Source organism: Aphis gossypii, chromosome 2 (genome assembly GCF_020184175.1).
Source record: "Aphis gossypii isolate Hap1 chromosome 2, ASM2018417v2, whole genome shotgun sequence".
Taxonomy (NCBI): domain Eukaryota; kingdom Metazoa; phylum Arthropoda; class Insecta; order Hemiptera; family Aphididae; genus Aphis; species Aphis gossypii.
This window is the reverse complement of record NC_065531.1, coordinates 39,023,705-39,047,360: the sequence shown is the minus strand read 5'-3', so window position 1 is coordinate 39,047,360 and position 23,656 is coordinate 39,023,705. Positions and strand designations below refer to the sequence as shown.

Below are 23,656 nucleotides of genomic sequence, written 5' to 3'. Positions count from 1 at the left end.
TGTGAGTCACTGAAAATTGAATTCAATTGACCATGTAATTGAATGGGTTATTATTCTATTGTGAATATACTATTTAGTCTACAGTTTCCTTTTTAAAACTACATGATGTAGTTCTAAGCTAGTTTAAAATAACTTAACTAATACTCATATAATATATATCTTACTTTTAACATCTGTGTGATGATGTTAATATTTGAGTGAAAAATGCACATTTTTTTTATAATTGTGTTTCTTATTGTACATTTTTTTGATGTAAAAGCATTGGAGAATTTCAAGGGTATACTATTATTATTTTTTTGTTTTGTTTGTTTGTTTTTTTTTTAATAATATATAATTTATACATTGTAATGTTCATATTTTGAAAATAGAAAGATGTGAAATCCCTATTATGCGTGGCCCGTGTCAAAATTGGATACATAAATGGTACTATGATTCTGTTTTACACCAGTGTAGGACTTACATAAGTGGTATTTGTAAAAGTGAAAATATATTTGATTCTGAGGCAGAATGCCTGTATTATTGTGTTGGTGGTAAAAGTAACTAAATACATTTTTTTAACTTATGAAAATATTCAACCTTTTAATTGTTCCTAGATCGTAACAATACCTACTTTGTATCGGAACCTATTGAACAAAAATATGAATATGGTTCATCTACATTGGCACCAATAGCACCAAGTGATAGAGGTGCAGAACTGACATTTTCTGAATCAGGTTATTATACTGTATTTATGATGGCTGAAAACAACGCATTTATACAGCTTGATGGCAATCGTATTCCTACTTTCCAATTAAGGTAAAATTTGGTAACACTAAAGCACAAACTTTTTATTCGTACAATTTCCATTTATTGGATTTTAATAGGCTTTGTCGAGAAATATCATTTCAATTTCGTACACGTTTACCACATGGATTACTTGTTTATCATAGTGTTAAGGATAGACCAACTGGCCTTCCTCCTTATGCATTATATGTAATTGTAGAAAAAGGACAACTTAAAGTAGTTCATGTTTATGGTAAACATTCAACATCTGTAATAGTTGGAGAAGGTGAGTTATAATAATTAAAATATATATCTTTTATATATAAAAAAAATAGTTATTGTAACTAAAATCAATTCAACATTTTGATTTAAACTATAAAGAATTTCACTAAATTATGATAAATATTTACAGCAAAACTCTTTCAAAATTCTTTTATCAAACAACACTTATTAATAGATCTAGATAACCATGGCTAGGAACATCTTATTTTATCTAAATAATAAAAAGAAAAATATATTAATTTTTAAAAATATCGTTTTTATATAATTTCCAATCTAAGTATCAAATAAGAAAACATAAAACATATTTTTTAAGTTTTATACTTTTTTGAATAACAACATAGATTTTTATTTTCATATTCTGAAACAGAATATTTTTTGGAGTATTTCGATACACAAAAATTTAAATTCATACATGTAGTTTATGAAATATCTATAAGTATATAACATATAAAGTCTGGTGAGTTGCGTAATGTGTATGGAGATACCCTGCAAAATGTTGATCTACTAAGGTCTTCTTACAAAAACTTTTATACTTATAATTCATAACAGTTACAACCTATCAACTTGTCTAAATTTCGATTTTTATGTATTGAAATACTTCAAAAATATTCAGATTTAGAATATGAAATTAAATATGTTGTTAGGTATTCAAAAAAGTAAAAAAAAAAAAATTAGAATGATAACAATTAAAAAAAAAAAAAAAACAATGTTATTTTATTTCGACAAGAAATTATGTACCTATATATAAAAAGAAATTTATCTTAAAAAATATTTATAGATTTTAAATAACGAATTTTGTTCAATAAGAAAATCACCTCATATATATGTAAATAATAACTCAGAAGGCTAAAATTGTATGCCCCTTAAACATTGTGTTTAGATTTTAAGCCACGCACTCTAAAAAATGTAAACATTACCTAGTCATTAAAACTAAATTTTCACAAAATAACTTTATTTTTTTCTATAAACAAATGTGTTATTGACTGTAGAAGGTAGAACTATTTAAAAAAAAAGCTATGTTTATTTTATTTTAATTTAAATTATAATAACTCTAAAGACTTATAAATACATTTAATACTACTAACAAGATTTAATTTTAAATTCAATGTTTAATCACTCGTTTCACTCTGAGTGTATAGATGGTATTTTCGACATATAAACTTTATTTTACTGTTCTACCCAGCATTGCTTTCTTTGACCATTTAACCAGTCACTACTCATCAGTGGAGTAATAAATTATGAATTTTCTTGGAGGGGAGAGTGGATTACATTTTTTAGTAGAAAATTATAAACATTAACACTTCTAAAAAAAAAAAACCTTACATTATAAATACTTCAAAATATTAATAAAGCTTTAGGAGATTTATCCCCTCATAACCCTTTAATTATGCCCTTGCATTTAACAACACTTTTTTTTTTTTTTTGAACAACCCAAATTTGATTGATTATTTTTTATTCTGAATAGAATTTTAATTATTTGAACTAAAAATAATGAAAAAGTTTTGTACTATTATACTAAATTTAATTTGTACTAATATACTAATTTTTAATAATATCATAATATCTAATAATTAGAAATATTGATGGATAAAAAAATATCTTTATATGTGTATCTGCCGATTATTTCAAAAACTAATTACTCGATTTTTCATTAACTTATTGAATCAGAAATAATCTTAAAATCTGCTTCGCGATGTACTTATTCCCATTTGAAAAAATTCTAGATAACTAGAAAAGTAGATTCAGAGAACATATTATATGACAAAGACTTCCATTTTCACATTTATATACAATGTACATAGATAATTATGTTTCTATTAGAAATAGGGGTCATAGTAGAGAATTCAAATTTTGCTTTTTTTTGCGGGGTGGGATTGCAAATCCTATATAATTTTTAATTGCATAATTAATATCTAGATAATAGTATTAAAAAATAATTTTGTACTTAGTTAAGGTAATGTAATTTTATATGATTTTTTTTTTATATTTTAGGATTAAATCATGATATTTGGCACACTGTTACTGTACGCATAGATGTACATGGTGCTAGACTTATAGCTAAAGTAGATAATATAAGCGCAGAAAAAATAATACAAGGATTACATAAGTCTAGTAACTATGGCATATCTACTGATTTAACATCTGTAGTTTTAATTGGTGGTATGTACATAATAATTATATTGAAATTAAATTAATGAATTGTCCTTATTCTATTGATGAAATTTAAAAACAAATTATATTTAATTGAGTAAAAAAATATATATATATTGTTAATTAGGTGTATTTATACATTGTAAATTAATTATTTTTGAATTAATAAAAATTATAATCTTACAATTTTTATTTAAAATCCAATTTTTCATTTTTAAGGACTATCATAAAAAAATATTTAGATTTTTAAAATGTAATTATTTATTAAAAGTTATGTTATAGAACATTCTTACTAGAAATGAAAAGTTTTTAAACTACTTTTATTTTGTTAAGGAAATATTAGTCTTAAACATAGATCATGTTGATTAAGTTTAAATTGTAAAAAATTGCTGTTAAGGTGCAAAAACCTAAAATCTTTTATGCCACTAGTTTATCAGTTTGACAAAATCTATTTAAGTGCCCATTAGCCATTGTGATTTATGAATTCTTAATATTATTTTTTAAATTTCTATATACTTGATTTAGGTTTGAGTCCTGAGGAAAAACTACACGGTGTTAAGTATATAATTGAATCATTTGTTGGTTGCATAAAAGAAATGGTTTTGAGTGCTGGAAAAGCTGCTTCGGATTTATTGCCCATAAAACCATTAATTGCTACTAAACATGACAATGTACAAGAAGGCTGTATAGATAAGTATGGTTTATTTTGAAACCATTTAAGACTAAATTATTTAAATTTAAAATACATGTTACATTTAAGCTAATCACTTTAAACATCAATTCTAGATGTAAAACTGAAGACAATATTTGTTTTCAAGGTAGTCTATGTATTAATCATTATAATCAATTGTCTTGTGATTGTTTTGGAACTCTTTATGAAGGCGAATACTGTGATATTTATGGTATTATACTCATAATTTATTTATAAAAAATATATTAAATTTACATCATTAGTATATAAACTGATTAACTATTTTCAGTTTCTACTGTATTAACTTTACGAGGATCTTCTTATGTATCTTATCGTGTTTATGACTGGAAAGATAGGGTTCATTCAAGTATGAATCGTATTAGTTTTATGTTTAAGACTAGATTTGATGATTCTGCTTTATTTTATGCGAGCGGAGAGTCTCATAAACATCACCACATTGCGATATCAATTTATAATGGATCTGTTATTGTTGAAATTGAACTTGGTGATGGAGAGCCTATATTTGCAACTGTAGGTAATAACACAAATTCAAACCAATGGCATAATTTGACAATATTACATAAAGAAAATATGGTCGATATTATGTTTAATGGAGAAACTAAAAATTATATTTTGGCTGGAACACGAAATTATTTATACATAGATCCTGAAATATATTTCGGTGGAGGTCCTACACTTTCTAATAAACCTGGTATAATATAAATTATAACTATCATTTCAATTAAAAGTTTGATTAATTAAATTAACAATAATACCTATACCATTTCAGGTTTGAAATCACATAATAATTTTGTAGGTTCTTTAAAATACGTTTTCTTTAATGACATATCAATATTATATGAATTAAAAAGAGGAAATCCAAAAGTGCATTACATTGGATTTTTATCACCAGAATTCACAGAAACTGAAGTTGATATGATTCCTATAACATTACCATTTCCATCTTCACATATTTTATGGCCAGTAGCATCTGTTAATCATATAAGTTTAATGTTTGATTTTAAAAGTCATAAGCACATGGCTATTTTAGTTTCATCACCTGTGACAACATCCACTCAGAATTCTTCAGGATTTTGGGAAGTAAGTGGAAATTTATAAATAAGCAAGTTATACTCTGACAATTTATTTATGTTACATAATTAACTAATTGAAAATATTCTTATAAGTTGCGGATGGTAAACAATGAAATACGTTTTGAACTCACGCCATCATCTAGTAAAAATGTCACACAATTAACAACTGTTAAATATGATTTAAACATTGAAGGATCTTGGCATAAAATTTGTTTAAATTATACTAAAGGATTACTTACATTAAATGTAGATGATAAAAATAAGACAACTTTTTTGAATGGCATTCAACATTTTTTGGCTGAACAGACTATAACTATTGGTAGTGGAATTGGAGGCAAAGGAAGTTTTGGTATAACATTATTATTTTATTTTATTAAAATTCTTTAAATTTAAAATAATTTATTATTATAGGCCTTGTTGGTTGTATTCGAGAAATTTGGTTAGATGGTATATTTTTAGAATCTAGACATATGGTTAGAACTAATAGGACAACTGGTCAAGTTTCTATTGATAATTGCCAATTGGTAGATCCATGTAAGAGGCCAAATGCTTGTGAACATGATGGTAAATGTTCAGTCGTTGATGATAATGTAATTTGTGACTGTAAAGGAACAGGATATATTGGAAAAAATTGCCATTTTGGTAAAAATACATATAATCACATATAATTTAAACAGATATCAATATAATTGAATTGATTTAGCACAGTTTCGTAAGACATGCGAGGAACTTGCTCTTTTAGGTTATACTAAACCTGATGTATATCTCATTGATATTGATGGAAACGGAAAATTTCCACCAGCTCATGTTAAATGTGAATTTGGGGCTCAAGGAGATTCAAAAACCATTGTTGAACACAATTTACCCAGTCAAATTGTAAAATAATTTTATTACTGTATATAATAAATATTGTACATTCTAAATAGTAAATGTTTAAAAATTTAGGATGTTAGAAGTGCAGCAGAATCAGATTTTAGCTTTACTATTACATATAGAGATTTTCCTCCGGAAATGTTGAAGGAGCTTATATCACATTCCTTACATTGTAGCCAATATATAAAATATGATTGTTATAAAGCTCCATTAGATCTCCATTCTGCTACATGGTTTACTTCTGCTGCTCAAGAAGAGCTTATTAATTTTATTGGTTATGCTAAACGAGGATCTTGCCCATGTTCAAGTACTTTTAAGTGTTAATATTCATTTTTAATTTAGTATTTGTTCTCATAATATTTGTTTTTAGTGAATAAGACGTGTTCAAATCGTACACATTCATGTAATTGTGATTTTCCTGATGCAAAATGGCATTCAGACGAAGGCCATTATTTAACTTCTAAATATGGAGGATTAGGAATTACAAAAATGGTGTTTTTACAACAAGAACATTTACAGCTCGATGCTTTAGGACGTATAACATTAGGGCCACTTGAATGTGTTGAAACAAGTAAGGTTTAATAAAAATATATTGAAAAGCTTTATTAAAAATAAATGCTTTACATTTTTAGATACTCAAAAGTATGTTGTAACATTTACAACTAGTCAATCTTACATAGAAGTACCAGGTTGGAGAAAAGGAGATATAGCATTCAGTTTTAGAACTACTGGTGAAAAAGCAATTTTACTTTACCAACCACCGATTCGAAGACAACACCCTTCTTTTATGGTCGCTCTCACAAGTGGTATATTTTTATGGTTCTAAAATTTAATTTTATAATTATTTTATTAATGTATTTATTCAAAACTTGTAGATTTTAAATTAACTTTTAATTTTACGTTAAATTCTGGAAAATCAAGAGACATGGAAGTAAAATCTAGACGACGTTTAAATAATGGCGAATGGCAAAAAATTTGGATTGATTATAACTCTCATCATGTACGCTTTATGATTAATACAGATTATGAAATGATTGATTTATTGCCTAATGAAAAATTTGGTCCTTTTGAAGGAAGTATGTATATTGGAGGTGCTACAGAGTAAGTTTATTACCTATCTATTATTCTTCTGTTCACCATGAAAATAATAAAAAAAATTTAGAGACCTTCTTCAAGTTACAACTGTAAGTCAAGGTTTGATAGGATGTTTTCGAGGACTGGTAGTAAATGGTGAAATTTTAGATATATATTCATATATGAGTGTTCATTTATCTGAAATAATTAAAGAATGTAAACCATCGTGTGCTCCGAATCCATGTAAAAATGGGGCAAAGTGCAAAGAACTATGGAGTACATTTCAATGTGTTTGTGAAAACCCTTGGGCCTATAGTGGGATATATTGTGAAAATAGTTAAGTATCAATTAAAAAAAAATAATGAAATAATATCCCATTATTCAGTTCTATGTGCTAATTAGTTATTATTTTATTAATTATTATATTAAATGGCTATTATTTACCATTTATTTAGATATCAATACACAAGGCTTAACATTTATTACAAGAGAGTCATATTTTAAACGGAATTATTTTATTAATAATATAACAGAATTAAGTCAAGAGTCTTATTATAAACTTTTGACTAAAGATATTTTAATGAATTTAAGAACATATGATGAAAACTCTTTAATATTACATGCAAATGATCATTTAAATAATTTTGTGCAACTTTTTATTATGAATGGGAATTCTGTGGTATTTGTGTTTAATCATTCTCATAAAATTTACAATATAACTGTAAAATACCCAGGTAGATTTTGAGTTATATATTATGATTCCATAGTTTTATAAATAAAATAATTTTAATTAAACAATTTAGGTTTAAATCGAGGAAAATCTATTCAACTAGCTTTGGTGAGAAAAGAAAATGTTACTATGTTGTATGTCAATGAAGTTAATAGTTCTGTTCCAGTCGGGTATAGTTTATTGGTAAATTATACTAGCAAACCTTGGATAAATCCTGAACTGGGTAGGTCTACATTAAATTATTTTCATTTGGTTTATAAATAATGCTTTAAAATGTAATATACTAATGTAATTGGTACATAGTTTAGTATATTAAATTTTTATTTGATTTTGATTATTGGTTTTTACTAGAGGTTTTATCACCACAAAGACCTCCTGCTCCTCCTACAGAATACTTTCAAGTAAATATTGGTGGATTTGATCCAGAAAATTTAATTAGTAGTAAAAAAGAATCTGTTCGATTGTCTGGATATGTTGGTTGTGTACGAGGATTAAAAATAGATGATTTTGTAGTCAGTTTCAGTAGTCTTGGCTTAGCAAATTCTTCATTTAATACTTCTAAAGAAAAAGGTATATACCATATGTGTAAATTATAATTAACTTATATCAGTATTTAATTATAATAATCTTATAGAACTTAGAGGCATAATATCTGGATGTAACATGAAATGTGATGAGCAACAGCCTTGTAAAAATAAAGGGATTTGTATTGAAAATTTTGAAAAAGGAGGTAGTTCATGTGATTGTGAACATACGTCTTATTATGGAGATTTTTGTGGTTTAGGTAAAGATATTTTTTTTAATACGTTAACTTTCTTACCTACCCATTAAAACTTCTGGTGTTTAGATAAAGGAGCAGATTTTAGTGGCGTTTCCGTTTTACGCCGAAAATTTCTTCTTGAAGGACCAGTTACGCAAGTAAAGTTAAATTTAGCTTTTTCAAGTAGTGATAAGAGACAACGAAGCACAGTTTTATTGCTTATCCAAACAGAGAACAAGTAAAATTTATTTGAGTTTTAATAAATAATCTATACTTAACAGATATTTGAGATATTTGAGATTTTCAGATAATTGTTTTAAACAATTTTTATTTTTAATATTTTGATATACTATTCCATTTCTTTTAATATGCCTAATCATAATATTATATTATGTGAATTACCAATTCAATTTAAGATATATTATTTTGAATTGTGATTATTACCTACATAAAATATAATACAATATACAATAATATTGTTATTTAGGAGAAGTTACTATCTTATTGTTGCATTAAATGAAAAAGGTGAAATGATATTTGAAGAAGACCGTGAAGGAACTGGAGGAGCATTTGGTGCACATATTAAAGACAGAAACTTTTTAAATGGAGCTAGACACTCGGTCTACTATAAGCGTACTGAGTCTAGTTCAATACTTATGGTAAACTGTTTTCTTAGGTGTATGAATACACTTATAGCTAAAGATTTATTTATAAATTATTATTATTATTTTCATAGGTCGACAGAGATCCTATAGAACTAAAAAAAATTCCAGTTTTAAGTTTAACTGATACATTAACTGATATCACGGCTGGAGATAATGAAGTACAAATTGGTGGACTTAATACAACTGACCCACGATTTGCTTCTTATACAAGTTATAGTGGATGCATTTCAAGTAATTTGTGTACTTAAATTAATATTAAATAAATGTTGAATGTTTGTTAATTAGGTGGGCTATAGCTGTTTTATTATCTTAAAGGGATAACAGCTAGGGATATTGTATTAATTATTTTGAAGTGCAAGAAATCAGCTTTTCAATGATTTCCATTGTTTTATTTTTTTTTCATCAGTGGTTATTTTTTTGGTGTTTGAAATTTTTTTTTTTATATATTTTTTACATATTATTTTGATGTGTGTGAAAGCACTTAACACAGCAAGCTTATGATAAAAGTAATTTTTAATCTTGATATTGAATCAAATTATTTAAATTTATTTAATAATAGTAAGACAATTTAAGTACCTACTTTTCATAAAAATAAATTAATAAAAAAATAAACTTTTTTCTATTAACGTAAAAGAAACAAAAATAATAATGAAATTAATTGCACACCCGCAAATTATAAATAAAATTAATGTATAGTTAAAAATGAAGGTCATAGTTTTCTAAAATTATTAATTAAATAGTAAATTTCATTGTATGGAAATTTCACTGTAAGGTTTTATCTCTCTAAAAACTATTATTTTTTTTTTTTAATTTTACGAACACTGGGATCCATATTATTCTATAGTTGAACCTTAACTATATGTCTATATCAATAATGAATTCATACATATTTAATATTTGAATAGGATTCAATCAAATTTAAATGATTTTTACATACTATAATTAATGTAATAATTAAATGTTGACTGTTATTATTAATTACTACCATTTCATTCTCAAATAATTACAATTCATGATTATTAAATACTAACTATACATACATTATTTTATTTTTATTAATAAATATATTTATGTAGCTTAATAGTTAACAAGTAATAAGAAGGTATATCTTTGTAATATATATATATATATTAATTTCAGATGTATTTTTGGAAGTAAATTATAATGCAATGAGACCTTTAGATGAATATATGCTGTTTACAAAAACTGGTAGTGAAAAAGTAAATGTAACAAATTCTCAAGGAGTTCGTAGTGCTCAGTGTGCTTCTTTTGATGATATACATAAGCCTAGACCTGGACCTTCACTTAACATAAGCTATGTATGAATTATTTTTGCCTCAAACTTGCTATTATTTATTTTAAATGCTCTATTCTCTTTAGGGAGTTGATCAAACTTGGGTCTTGGATCCTCCAGCTCGAATGCCTTATGATTCTAAGTATGCAAAAGTATTCACACAACAAGATAATACGTTTAATGGTAAGTTAAAATTTGAGAGCAACTTTTTGATGAACAAACTCATAGGTATTATAATATGTATTGTATATTTACCTAATAACTCGTAGTAAAAAATTTTTTTAATGTTTAGATCTAGATTTAATAAGTTATAAATGATTAACTCCAATTATTTATTTATACAACTTACTCTGAGCATATGATTTTTGTTTTTAAAGTTGTAGCAATGGTAATGGCTAGTATTTTATCGCTAGTTATAATATCTGTGTCATATCATGCATACCATACTAATGTTAAATGGAAGAAAAGACGAGATGAAGAAATTAATGCTGAAATAGTGCGAAATAAACGACAGTCAATTCAAATGCAAGAGGGATACAAACTTGTAAAAGTATAATACAGTTAAATATGCACTAAGTTGTTCACTGACAGTTATAATTTATTCTTTCTTTATATTCAGGAAGATAAACTTCAACTTAATGGAATAAATATGGAAATGAAATCATTGAGTAAACAACCATTGCCTGTTGTCAGATTCTATACTCCTACAGATGAAGATAATGAAAGTTTAAAAGGAAAAGAATTACGAATTGAACCTAGATTAAAACATTCGGCTATACGAGGTATACCTATATTTTTTCAATTACAAATTATAAAAACTATATACATTAATTGTATAGGTTATTTAAACAAAATAGACAAAACATGGGAACCTATTGAAGAAACATCTGAAATATTAGAAGAAATTACTGAAGATAAACAATAATGTCTATTAGCTTATTAATTACCAAAGAAAAATATGAATGCTCAATGCATTCATATTTTCAAATTTATATTGTACATTTTATTAATTCTATTTAAAAATAGTGATTTCATGTTTTTCTGCCTTTAATTTTAATACCTTTTTTTATATTATGTGTAAGTACCTATCTATTAAACTTAATGTCTTACTATTTGAGTAAAATATATAGACTTAAGAATTATCTGTTTATTATTTAATCATTGAATATTTATTTAATATACAAACAATAATATACTTATTATATTCAGTGCCTCTGTAGGAGTTTTTTCAACCAGTATTTCTCTGTAAATAAATTAAATGAAAAAAAAAATATAATACATATGCAATACTTTTTATTCACTAATGAGTACCTAATAACAACTATAGTTTTTTTGAAATATATATTGCACATCTTGTACTATGTATGATCTAAATTATTAACTAAATATTATTGCTTGTTTTTTTTATACATTTTTCGTTGTGTTGTTGTGTAAATTATCATCCAGTTGGATAAATGATCATTATAAACACTGATCAAACCAGGTTTACGATTCCCGAGTTATTTAAACCATGTAGATAATTTTTCATGTACCTATCACTTACACTAGACATTGTATACAATGACTAGTACCTACTAAGTGTGAAGTATGAAGTGAACAAAGTACAACATTTATATTTTTGTTTAATATGTTATTAAAAGATTTAATTAAAAAAAAAAATGAAAAATATTTGATTTATTTAAATTTTTATTGAATATTGAAGTATACAATTATATTTCTTTTAAACGAATTTTTGTTTTTTTTTTCGATTTATTTATTGTTTTTAATTTAACATATCAAGTTTGTCATATTTAAAATTACTTAAATATATTAGGTTTTTTAGGTTTTTTAAAGTCTAAAATATTATTTAAACGATTCACAAATTTATTTTTAATTTTAAAAACAACATGCATAAGTAATAGTATGTATTAAACAAATATAACACCATTAACACGGCACTACGGCATTATGTAATGTTTTTTATGATAGCTATGATAAATGTGGCAGTATATTATACTATATATTTATTTTAAAGATCCAAGGAAATAATAATTGCAGTATAATTCGCCATGTGAAAATCATTAGAAATGCCTACAAAATATCTGATAATCTATTATGATGGCACTTATAACAGGTAACCTGTATGCACAGTGTCCAAAATGTCTGTATTTTACTGTTTTCTCTGGACCCAGTGGTTTAGTCTGGGCGTTAATGAGTGAATAGGGATGGTCTCCTGTTTATAAATAGATAAATCGTACACAGTAAAAAATACGCATATAAAATGAATATAGCCAATATAGGCACATTCCAAAGACATATAATGGTTGTTTTATGTGTATATGATAGTATGGTAGGTACATTCCACGGACTCCGTGGTACATTCATAGTTCCGTTTAGAATTTCGTCTAATTTGTAAGGATTAATTTCCGTTTATTATTATGACACATCAATGTTCCTGAAGTAATGAATATTTTTATCGATATATATATATAGACAAAATTAAATCTCGATAAAAAAAAATTTTATATATACTTACCTCGGTTACTATCACTACGACGAAAAGTATTTTATTTATAGTAAATAATAAATAATATATAGGTAAAATCAAATTAGTTTTAAATTAACACGTCAAATAAATTTTAAGTATAAAATGAAAAACATCAAAGGTAAAAGTGCCAGACGTAAGAAGTTACAACGATCTTCTGTGGCCACATTTGACGAAGCTGATATTATGCTCAAACGGTTGATGGTGCCCACAGACGATGAAACTGCCGTGACCCAAAAAGTGAGGCAGCGCATGAACAAGCTTAACAGCGACCGAAATCAAACCACCCGGATCGAAATGTCCGACATTGTGGACGAGCCCTTGATGCCGCCGTCCTACATCCCCGGGTCGTACGTTCCTACAGTGATCTCCGTGTCCAAGTTTCCGAAGATTCCGGGCAGCCCCGGGATCCGCCGGCAGCGCGTATTGCAATCATGTTCGTTCCAAGGCAAGAACTCGAAGCGTTATGGCTGTATTCGGTATCCTTGGTGGAGCGACGATAATATCCACACGTACGTGGAGTTGATTAGTGCGGAAGATGTGGAGGATGAACTGCCCTCGCGTACGAAAAATGCGAAGACGATTGTCAGATCGCCCGAATACCACAATCTTATAATTCCGCATGAAAACCGCCATCTTTGTTCAAAGATGTTGGACAAACGGAAGACGAAAATCGAGCCGGCGCTTGGGAGTCGCAAGTCAATCGTGCACCGAAACCACGGTAATAATAAATTAAGAAAGATGGGTTAGTGCATCTGTGTAAGGCTACCGAGCCGGATTAAAGGGGGGCTGAGGGGGCATCTGCCTCCATGTGCAAGATTTTAAAAGAGCAAAGTTTTGAAATAATGTAGGTACCATTTAGAGTGAAAAAAACTAAAATTTAAAAACTTAAAAATAGTCAAGAACTATTTTCTATCTATTCTTTCAAAAAAAAAAAAAAAATTAAATTTATTTGCTTATTAATATTGAAAATGTTTTACTTGAATCTATGTCATAACTCATAAGATGAATGTATATTAATCAATTCGCTAAACAGAAATCAAAAAAAAGCATTTTTATGATATACAATTATATATAAATAATTTTTTTACATAATAAATCGCAGTATTTTATATACCTAAATACCTACCTAATCATTTTAATTCATTAATTTAATTTGAATTTGAATCATGTTTCCAAAATTGTTATTTTAATAAATACATTTACATTAATTTTATTGAAAATTTATATTGTTTAATGTTTATATAGTGATATTTAAAAAAATATCATTTGAAAAATACCAAAATATAGTAAAATAATTTTATGTTTATAAGAAATTAGTTCTTAATTTTAGATAGGTTTGTCCCGGAGCGTAAAATGTCTTAATCCGGCCCTAACAAGGTATCACTCCACTGTTGTACAATAACTGTCGAGTGGGTCACTTATATTAATGAATAATATATAGTATTTTTAAATTCAATAACTTATAATTGTACCTATTCGGCTATACGAAAAACCATCCTGAATGGAGACACGGTCTAGCCTATATTACTATTATTACTTTTAAGTAGGGCTGGGATTTTGTTGCAAAGGCATCTTTTTTTCTGGTGGTTTGAAACATTAGCCCGAAAGTATAAAATGTATTTTGGGTGATACTGATTATTTTAAAGTAATTTTTTTTGACAACGTACATTTACAATTTCATATTAAAATTTTATGAATCAAAATATTTTCCTGAGTATTGATACATAAAAATTGGATTTCAAACTATCTAGTAGTTTAATTACTAAACTGACCTAGACGTAATACGCATTAGTTACCGCTTATACAAGTATTTATAATTTTGATGAACGAATAACTGCCAAGTATACCTGGATCCTGTGTCATACACTATTTCTGGACCATTTTTTACTACTCCAACATTTCCATCAATAAATAGATATAGCGGGATGGGGAAAAAAGAATGGTTTCTCTTATATACCTAATATATTCGTACTTTGCAATCCGCATATAGGTACTATATATATATTATATATACTTAGTTTCGATGATGATGTTTTATTTTTAGTTTTGCAAGTACCAGATAGTTTCGATGCTGGATGTAAAGATGATGATCTTCAGCCAACCAAACCACCAGCTCCACATCGTCGGCCAGTAAGGATAGTTAGAATTTAATTAATCCTACACGACATGTTCTTCGTACTATTGCCGCCGTTCGGTACACAATTGATTTACGAATCCTATGCGCCGGCGCGATTTTCGTCTTGTGTTTGCCCAACAGCTTCAAACAAAAATTGCGGTTTTCATGCGGAATTATAAGGTTGTGGTATTCGGGCGATCTGACAATCGTCTTCGCATTTTTCGTACGTGAGGTCAGTTTATCCTACACGTCTTCCGCTCTAATCAACTCCACGTACGTGTGGATATTATCGTCGTTCCACTAAGGATACTGAATACAACCATAACGTTTCGAGTTGTTGCCTCGGAAGAAATATGATGGCAATACGCGTTGCGGGCAGATCTTGCGGCTGCCCGGCCGCCCGGGGTCTTTGGAAACGTGGACACGGAGATCACTGAAGGAACGTACGACCCGGGTGTGTAGGACAGCGGTATCGAGGGCTCGTCCACAATGGCGGACATTTCGACCAGGGTGGTTTGACTCGGTAGCTGTTAAGCTTGGTCACGTGCTGCCTCACCTTTTGGGTCACGGCAGTTTCATTGTCTGTGGGCACCATCGTCCGTTTGAGCATAATATCAGCTTCGTCAAATGTGGCCACAGAAGACCGTTGTAACTTCTTACGTCTGGCGCTGTTCATTAAATATATTCAATTTTAACCAATGATATTACATACCAAACGAGGAAAAATAAATAAGCAAATAATGAGTTACACATAAACACATATTATAATGTATACCTGTATAAATAAATAATATAAAAATAAATTCCCTGTAAAACAAAGGTCCACGAGTTGTATTTTATAGTATAACTATTAACTAGAAATTAGTATGATCTTAGTATAATCATTGATTTCAGAATATACCTACTCTAGAATATATTCTAATTTTTAAGATCAATGGTACCTATAATATCTTAATATAATCCAAAATAATGTCAAATCTCAAATAGTGTTATCTATTTTAAACGTTAATAGAAATAAAACACTTAATTTTAATACACAGTAAATGTAAAATTATTTATACAAATCGTATAATAAAAAGAAAAATTGAAAAATATTAAACAGTTGCTTTCTTAAATCAGAATGTTATACCTACACTCGGCATAGTGTCTAATAATCTCGTGTTGTCTAAAACTGATTGAAATTTAAAATATCACGAGTGAATTTAGTGCAGATTTATTATTCGTTTAATATTTTATTATACTCATTATAATATAACTCATAATTGATAGATTAATTTATGTCATTTAGTTTATAGTGATATTCTATCTATACAATTCGTAAGTACCTACCTATATAATAGGCCGCTATGCGTAACTATGTCGTATGTGTTATGGTATATGTACATGGTAAATCATATAATATAAAGCAGCGAACATATTCTGTATAATATGTTCAACCAATTTACCATATAATTAAATAAATACAATTCACAACGTACAATTTTTATAAATATAAACAACGTTATTACCAATATTTTTTTCTGAAAAAAAAAAATAGGTAGGTACCTACCTAATAAAATTAGTCATAGCCATTATGTAGCTTTAGATAGTCATATAGGAAGAGTAACATAAGGTATATCATACATGATACATGTATAAGATTTAAAATTGAGTATGAGTAAACTTCCCACGTCAACGCGACAAACGCTTAACGGTTCACGTTCACCTCGGATTTTAAATGCCTCTGTGGCTCTGTAGATTTAGAAAAACTAAGAAAATCTTGCTTTGTTGGTTTTGTATCATCATCCGCATTCGGTGCATCACTGAGTCAAAATATTATGCACAGTGATAAGTTGTGTTTAACAGATGTTATCACTTATCAATTCGTACTGTAATAATATATTAATGTAATTAATATTATGCATTTAATATTCGTGTGCTTCATTTCTCGTATTAAATGTAAAACTCTATCTTCAAGCCTTTAATATTCTCGTTTGGTTATTATTTGAATTTAATTAGCACAAGGCAACCAATATTAATAAAAATGAAACCGGGTTTATATCATGAACAAAAATGTTCGCAGCTATTAAGCAAGGACGAAAATGAATCCGTGTTACAACTTCTGGGTCCTAAATGTCAAGTAAATTATTTGTTATTTCTCATAACTGATAGAATTTATAAGTACCTATAATTTTAAAATATTGACAATTTTTTTTAGAGTTTAGCTATGGCTGTAGTCCAGTTTTTTAGCACTGATGGACCAGAAGGTACTGAATGGAGGCAAAAAAATTTTGGTATTCTCTGTTTTGTTAGAGATCCAAACAGAAAATCATATTATTTTCGATTGTATTGCCCAATAAGACACCAGTTATTATGGGAACATGAAATGTATAATGGATTGCTATACCAAAGTCCTACTAAATTTTTCCATTGTTTTGAAGCCGAGGTAAACCAAAATAACTACAATAGATATTATTCATTTCAAATTTTTCTTGTCATTTAAAAACTATGTCTAGTTAACAGAATTTCACAAAAATTATGAATATTTTTTGATAGAAATATTCTTTGAAACCAATCATGGGTTTTCTCATGAAGACAAAATGATTGTCGTGCACAAATTATGAAAAGTAATATGTATCATAAGTTCATAATAAGAACATTCAATTTTAATTAACTGAATAACATTTTTTTGTTTATATACTATGAATATAACTCATTATTTAAAAAACTTAAACTAGATATAGGTATTTGACATAACTAATAACTAAATTAATTAATAAAAATAAAAATTATTCATTATAATGTTCAATTAAAAAGGATGCCACACCCATTGTGCTAAATTAGTTATAAACAATTTTTAAAATATATCAATATTTGTATTTTCAAGAATCTCATTTGTGTCGTTAGTTTTAATATTAGAGTTAATTGACCTATCATCAAACTTAAAGGCAAGATCATATCAGTAATCAGTTATTATGAAATAATTTTTTTTTTAAATTATGAGCATTTTTTAACTTATATTTTATATACTAATCACAAATTGAATTGTTCAATATATAAACACAGATTATATTCTTACCTTTTGGTTTGATATTAGATCAATTGACAATTCACTTCAATATTAAAATCTACAACATAAAATCAATTCTACTGGATGCAAATTTACCATATTGTAAGTTTCACAAACAGAGACAACACACGTGAGTGTAGCGTTCTTTTAAGTGTATTGAAAAGTAAATATTTTATGAACACGCATTTATTTTTATTTTATTTATTTATAAATCAGCAAGTAAATTCCCGTTTGGTAAATATAACGAGTATAATGGACGTATGAGTGTTAATTAATAATTTACACAGAAATAAGAATAAAGATTGATACAATAATTAAATAATGATAAAAATAATATTAGTCATATTACTCATATTGTAAATGTATAATATAGGAATGTATAGTTGGATTCAATTTTGCAAGTGAAGATGAAGCTACATTGTTTGAAGAGACTGTTATTAATTTACAAAGAAAAAAACGGGAAAAACGTTTGGGTAACTTTATTTATTTAAAAAGTTTTGAAATTTGTTGATATTATATCAACACATGTTTTTATATTCAAATTAATATTTACTATTGGTATAACCCAGGGATGGCCAAACTTTTTATTGGTCATGAATCATGATCTATTAAACATATACTTCACCCAGTGGCGTGGCTAGACACTTTTTTTTGGGTAGGTCTGATATTTTGATGTAATAATAGGATTATCGAGGAATATTTTTATTAAATAAAGAACTAACAGAGTATCATATATTATACATTTATTATACTTATATTATACATGTATTTATTTAAAATTTTAAAATTAATAGACCTACCTATCATTATCATACAGACTACATATTATATTGTATTTAACGATACAATATAAAACATTTATTTTTGGAGAAAAGTTGATAGGACTATCAGGCCTACCTGATGGCTATGTCACTGACTTCACTTTTGAGGATAGACCTCCATAGAACATATTTTTATTATTTAATAACTATAATTATTAAGATACATATAGGGTACGACGGGTACGTGGTCCTAAAAATATATTCTAACATGATCGATTTTGAAATTATCTGCGAACGACCGCTTGGCCGCCCCTGGTATAACTTGTTGTATATTAAAGTTAAGATAATTTAATATTTTATTAATTTATCTATAACTTAATATGTAAAATTTATTTTGGTTAAGGTTATAGTATTTTAGTTTAAACTAATCTTTATGTTTAAGTATATCTAGTAATATAAGACGACACCACACCCATATTTATTGTCTTAATATTACAAGTGCATAACTTAATAGATTAGTGTTTAGCAGTTTACATTTAACTTAAATCTTACTCATGGAAGCCCATTGAAAAGAGGATGTGAAAGACAAAGACTTAACCTTCCCTTCTTCAGAAAAAAATAATATCAACTTATAATTTAATAAATATTATCATGGTATTATTATCTAATGACTTAGTAATTATAAAATAAATTGTTTAACTACACTAGGATGACATTAATGAAATAAAAAAGTATACAGATCTTATTTACTGGTACCTAATAAATTGAAATATATTATATTTTCTATTTTTTTCCTGTACCTGTTAAAATTTATTTTAATTAACTGTATTACATCTATTACCTTTACAAATATTGATACTGGTTTGTTATAGCCCCGCCGCAGCGAGTGAAAACTTTATAGCCCCGCCACTCAGGTTTATTATCGCCAACCATATAACAATAAATATAAAATAATGAGTTTATTTATTGATATTTATTAGTCTGATAATTCTATGATAAACTGATAAAATATTTAAAAAATTGAATAATAATAAATACAATGTTGAAAAACGTATAAAAATTCATTTTAAACACTAACAAACGACAAACAAATACGTACTGTAATGTTTGATCAATATTATCCATTTTATCTGTTAAATATCTATGATAGGAGCTTTATAGTAATAACTAATAACGATACATTTTTTTTCTTGAATTCTTAGATTATTTGTACAATGTTATATGGACGGCGGGGCGATAATAAACATGAGTGACAACTGACAGGGCTATAAAGTTTTCACTCCCTGCAGCAGAACTATAACAAGCTAGTACCCAAATATTAATTTTATAAATAATAGCTTATGATTATAAAATTTTTATATTTATATATTGAAATAACACTATACCTTTATTTAGCTTAAATTTATGACTTTTTAATTTCCTCCCCCCCTCCTACTTTAAATTTTACCATGATCATATACATTTGTGAAACAAAAACAATTAATGCATGTCCTCAAGTTTAATATGAATAAAATTTTCAAATCATCACTTTTCAAATACATTAATGGTGTACGCAGGGGTAAGGTTCTAATTCTGAGACCTTTTGAAATTTTTTCTTGCTACAAAAATAATCTTATTTATCATCATAATATACAGTGTCAGAGCAGATTAATAAATTGTTAGTTTTTTTTAATAGATATATTTAATTAATTGCAAAATTGCAATAAAATCATGCATTTTTGTTTCAGTTTTTTTTTTTTTTGTCTATTTTAAAATATTTTTAAATGTTTGTCATAATTGGTTTATAATTATTACTTTTGTTTATTATGATCTGAAGAGCCTCTAGGTAATAGGTTAAATACTCTAGCTGTAAATAAAATAAAATTATATTAACTCTATAATTTTTTCTTATCAATAATATAAAATTTGTATGTACAAAAGTTAATGTAAATACAAGTATAAAATTATTGTTTTTGTTTGAATTTTGAAAAACTATAATATTTTAAATTGTATTATCGGCCAATATTAATAATTGTTTTTTTATTTAATTTGTTGTAAGTTGATTTTCATTTAATTATTTTTTTTAAAAGTTATTTTATCCAGATAAGAAAAATTTGTTAGAGTTAAGAGACATAAACATTAATGTTTGAAATACATTTTGAGTTTTAATGTAGGTACTATCTTTTAATTTAGTTAAGAGGCAAATCCTCCCACGGTACTGTAATTAATATTAGTAAAAACCTGGGTCAGACTAAATCCTGCATACACTATTGATTTAGTATTTACATTCTATTAATTTAAGTTTAGGATTATTGTATTGTAAATAATAATAATTTATTGATATTTTTTTAGAACAAAGGTCCAAGTCGCACAATAATCAAAATAATGTTTTGCAACCTGTATGTAATTCTAATAACACTTATGGACCACCAATTCAAATGAATGGTAACTTAATGGATCATGTATTGTTAACAATTTATCTATCATAATTTTTAATTCTTTATTCAGGTAAAGGTCACAAAAACAAGGGCAAAAATTCAAAAAATAAGAAATATACTAAAGATCAAATTGGTTTACCAGAAAATTTCCGACATGTACAACATATAGGTTGGGATCCAGATCGAGGATTTGATTTAGGCCAGATTAAAGATCCACAGTTAAATACATTCTTTGCTAAGGTAAAGTATATATTTTTGCCTAGGTAACACAAACAATGGTTAAATTTTTTAAGTATTTTAATAGTCAAATTTAAAATAATGATTTATTAGTTTTATTTTAGACACTTAATTAAAATAATTATTTTTTTTAGAATTATTTTGATATTTGTTTGAATTTATAACAAGTTATAATGATAATCTTTGCTATAGGCTGGGGTTTCAGAAAGCCAATTGCGTAATCCTCAGACTCGAGATTTTATTTATGATTTTATTGATAAACATGGTGGTATGGATGCTATTAAAGAAGATGTTCAAGATTCACTTGTTCCGCCTCCTTTGCCAACAAGATTTCGTCAAGCTCCACCACCTCCACCTATTTCAAATAATACATCAAATACTAGAAGCCCAGCACCACCACCCCCTCGGCCAAATAATATGACTATTCCAGTTAAAAAACAAGGTTGGCTACATATTAAATACTATTTATATGTTATAAAAAATGTGTTTTATGTTCTGAACTAAATGACACTTTACTAGGTTTTATGTGGTCTAAATTAACCAAAAAAAGTTGACTGTTGTATAAAAAAGAAAAAACTGAACTTCATTATGTTAGTAAAGTTATGTAACTGGTAATTCATTTTTTCGGGACAAAATAAGAATAGATATTTTATAAAATAATTAATATATTGTAAAATTGATGTGTTGTACATATAAATCCATATAACTTATTAGTCATTTGTAAATTTTAAATGATAATTTATTATCATATATACCAGGGGTCACCAAATGGCAGCCCGCTGATGAATTTTAACCGGCCCGCAGACAAGAGAAAAAGCCGATAATTTAATACGTAACATAATCTAATTGGCATATTATAATAAATATTATGTACTTCGAATTTTTATGGCCGAATTCTAAATGTGGCCCACGTAAAGTATTAATTGGTGACCCCTGATATAAACTCACTACATACTATTCAATGAAGTGTATAAGTTTTTTCATTGCTTGTCATTTAAATAATTTTTGTTCAATCATATAAATTAAATTTTAATTAAAATAAAATATTTTCTTTTAGTTATTCACAACATTTTAAATTTTTATACAAATCTTAATATTTACAATAAATATTGTTTTGTTTATGTTTATATTTTAGAAGAATTCTTTATTCCTCCGCCTCCACCATTAATGAATGCAGCTCCACCACCACCACCTCCACCACAAATGGAATTAATCAAAAGTAAGCCTGCTGAAGCTGTACCAGACACTAGGTCGGCACTTTTAGAAGCTATCAGATCTGGTAAAACACTCAAGGTATGTACATTACTCTCTATGAAATAAATTATATAACACAAATATAAATTATGGTAATTTTATTTTATTATTTAGCATGTTGATACATCAAATTCTGTTAAATCACCTAATACTGAACCAAATTCAAGAAATGACTTACTTGATCAGATAAGACAAGGCGTTGAATTGAAATCGGTATTACTTATAATTTACATTTGTTTTACAAAATATAACATTAACATTTTTTAAAAAATTTTAGGTTCAACCAATTGATAAGAAAAATGTAAACAACAATTTAGAAGCGGATGGTTTAGCTGGGGCATTAGCTAGAGCGTTGGCTGAACGAGCTAGAGTTATTCACAGTGACAGTAGTACCAGTGAATCAAGTGAAGGTGAAGATGATTGGGATGATTGAGTTTTATTACGATAATAATGAGATAACATTTTTTATTTATATTCTTTAATATATTTATATTTACTGTTGAAAGTAGTTTTAATTTAAACTTTTTATTTTTCTTGATAATTTGGATTTACATTTTATATTAATTGTACTTCATTAACTGCATTTATATATTATTGTTATGATTATCACAGTCTTTGTATATTGTATATAGTCAATGATTTATGATGTGATATTAAATATTTTAATCATTAATTTTTTTTTAATTCCTGTTTCTTTATATATTTGTCATTTACTATATAAACTATAAGGCATACGTACACTAATCAGCAATTATTAGATTTATTCAGTTGGTATTTTTTGTTGGATAATTCAATATCTTAAAATATTAGTTGCTTATTTAAATCTTAAATCACAATTTTCCATTATAAATTTATACATGTCATGTATGATTTCAAAATATTATCTATTGGAACGTTTCTCAGCCTGTGGTACATGAAA

At 26.8% G+C, this 23,656-nt stretch overlaps 3 protein-coding genes across 5 annotated transcripts; all 3 read left to right on the top strand.

Moving 5' to 3' along the window:
• The first annotated feature begins 6 nt into the window (after nt 1–6).
• LOC114131309 (axotactin) lies at nt 7–11,584 on the top strand. 3 transcript variants are annotated; one of them, XM_027996495.2, is made up of 29 exons: nt 7–277; nt 369–530; nt 594–795; nt 864–1,048; nt 3,037–3,204; nt 3,721–3,889; nt 3,982–4,097; nt 4,176–4,598; nt 4,677–4,987; nt 5,074–5,329; nt 5,392–5,622; nt 5,684–5,856; nt 5,926–6,160; nt 6,224–6,424; nt 6,486–6,659; nt 6,729–6,954; nt 7,016–7,263; nt 7,383–7,661; nt 7,731–7,880; nt 8,009–8,227; nt 8,292–8,441; nt 8,505–8,655; nt 8,905–9,076; nt 9,154–9,313; nt 10,223–10,401; nt 10,463–10,559; nt 10,754–10,926; nt 10,996–11,158; nt 11,216–11,584. In XM_027996495.2, exons 1-29 carry the CDS (start codon nt 205–207, stop codon nt 11,299–11,301), a joined length of 5,532 nt encoding a protein of 1,843 aa, XP_027852296.1. In that variant the 5' UTR covers nt 7–204; the 3' UTR covers nt 11,302–11,584. The 3 variants fall into 3 exon arrangements, with proteins under 3 accessions (XP_027852296.1, XP_027852297.1, XP_027852295.1); XM_027996496.2 differs by having other exon boundaries at nt 369–536; nt 11,234–11,584; XM_027996494.2 differs by having other exon boundaries at nt 369–536.
• A 786-nt stretch (nt 11,585–12,370) lies between these two features.
• On the top strand, nt 12,371–15,081 carry LOC114131335 (uncharacterized). Its single transcript, XM_027996525.2, has 2 exons — nt 12,371–13,621; nt 14,948–15,081. The coding sequence occupies exons 1-2, from the start codon at nt 13,006–13,008 to the stop codon at nt 15,052–15,054; spliced, it is 723 nt and encodes a 240-aa protein (XP_027852326.1). The 5' UTR covers nt 12,371–13,005; the 3' UTR covers nt 15,055–15,081.
• Nucleotides 15,082–16,899: 1,818 nt separating this feature from the next.
• On the top strand, nt 16,900–23,410 carry LOC114131352 (actin nucleation-promoting factor WASL-like). Its single transcript, XM_050199809.1, has 9 exons — nt 16,900–17,138; nt 17,217–17,444; nt 18,442–18,541; nt 21,161–21,253; nt 21,317–21,486; nt 21,676–21,925; nt 22,619–22,776; nt 22,852–22,950; nt 23,015–23,410. Exons 1-9 carry the CDS (start codon nt 17,043–17,045, stop codon nt 23,168–23,170), a joined length of 1,350 nt encoding a protein of 449 aa, XP_050055766.1. The 5' UTR covers nt 16,900–17,042; the 3' UTR covers nt 23,171–23,410.
• The last annotated feature ends 246 nt before the right edge of the window (nt 23,411–23,656 follow it).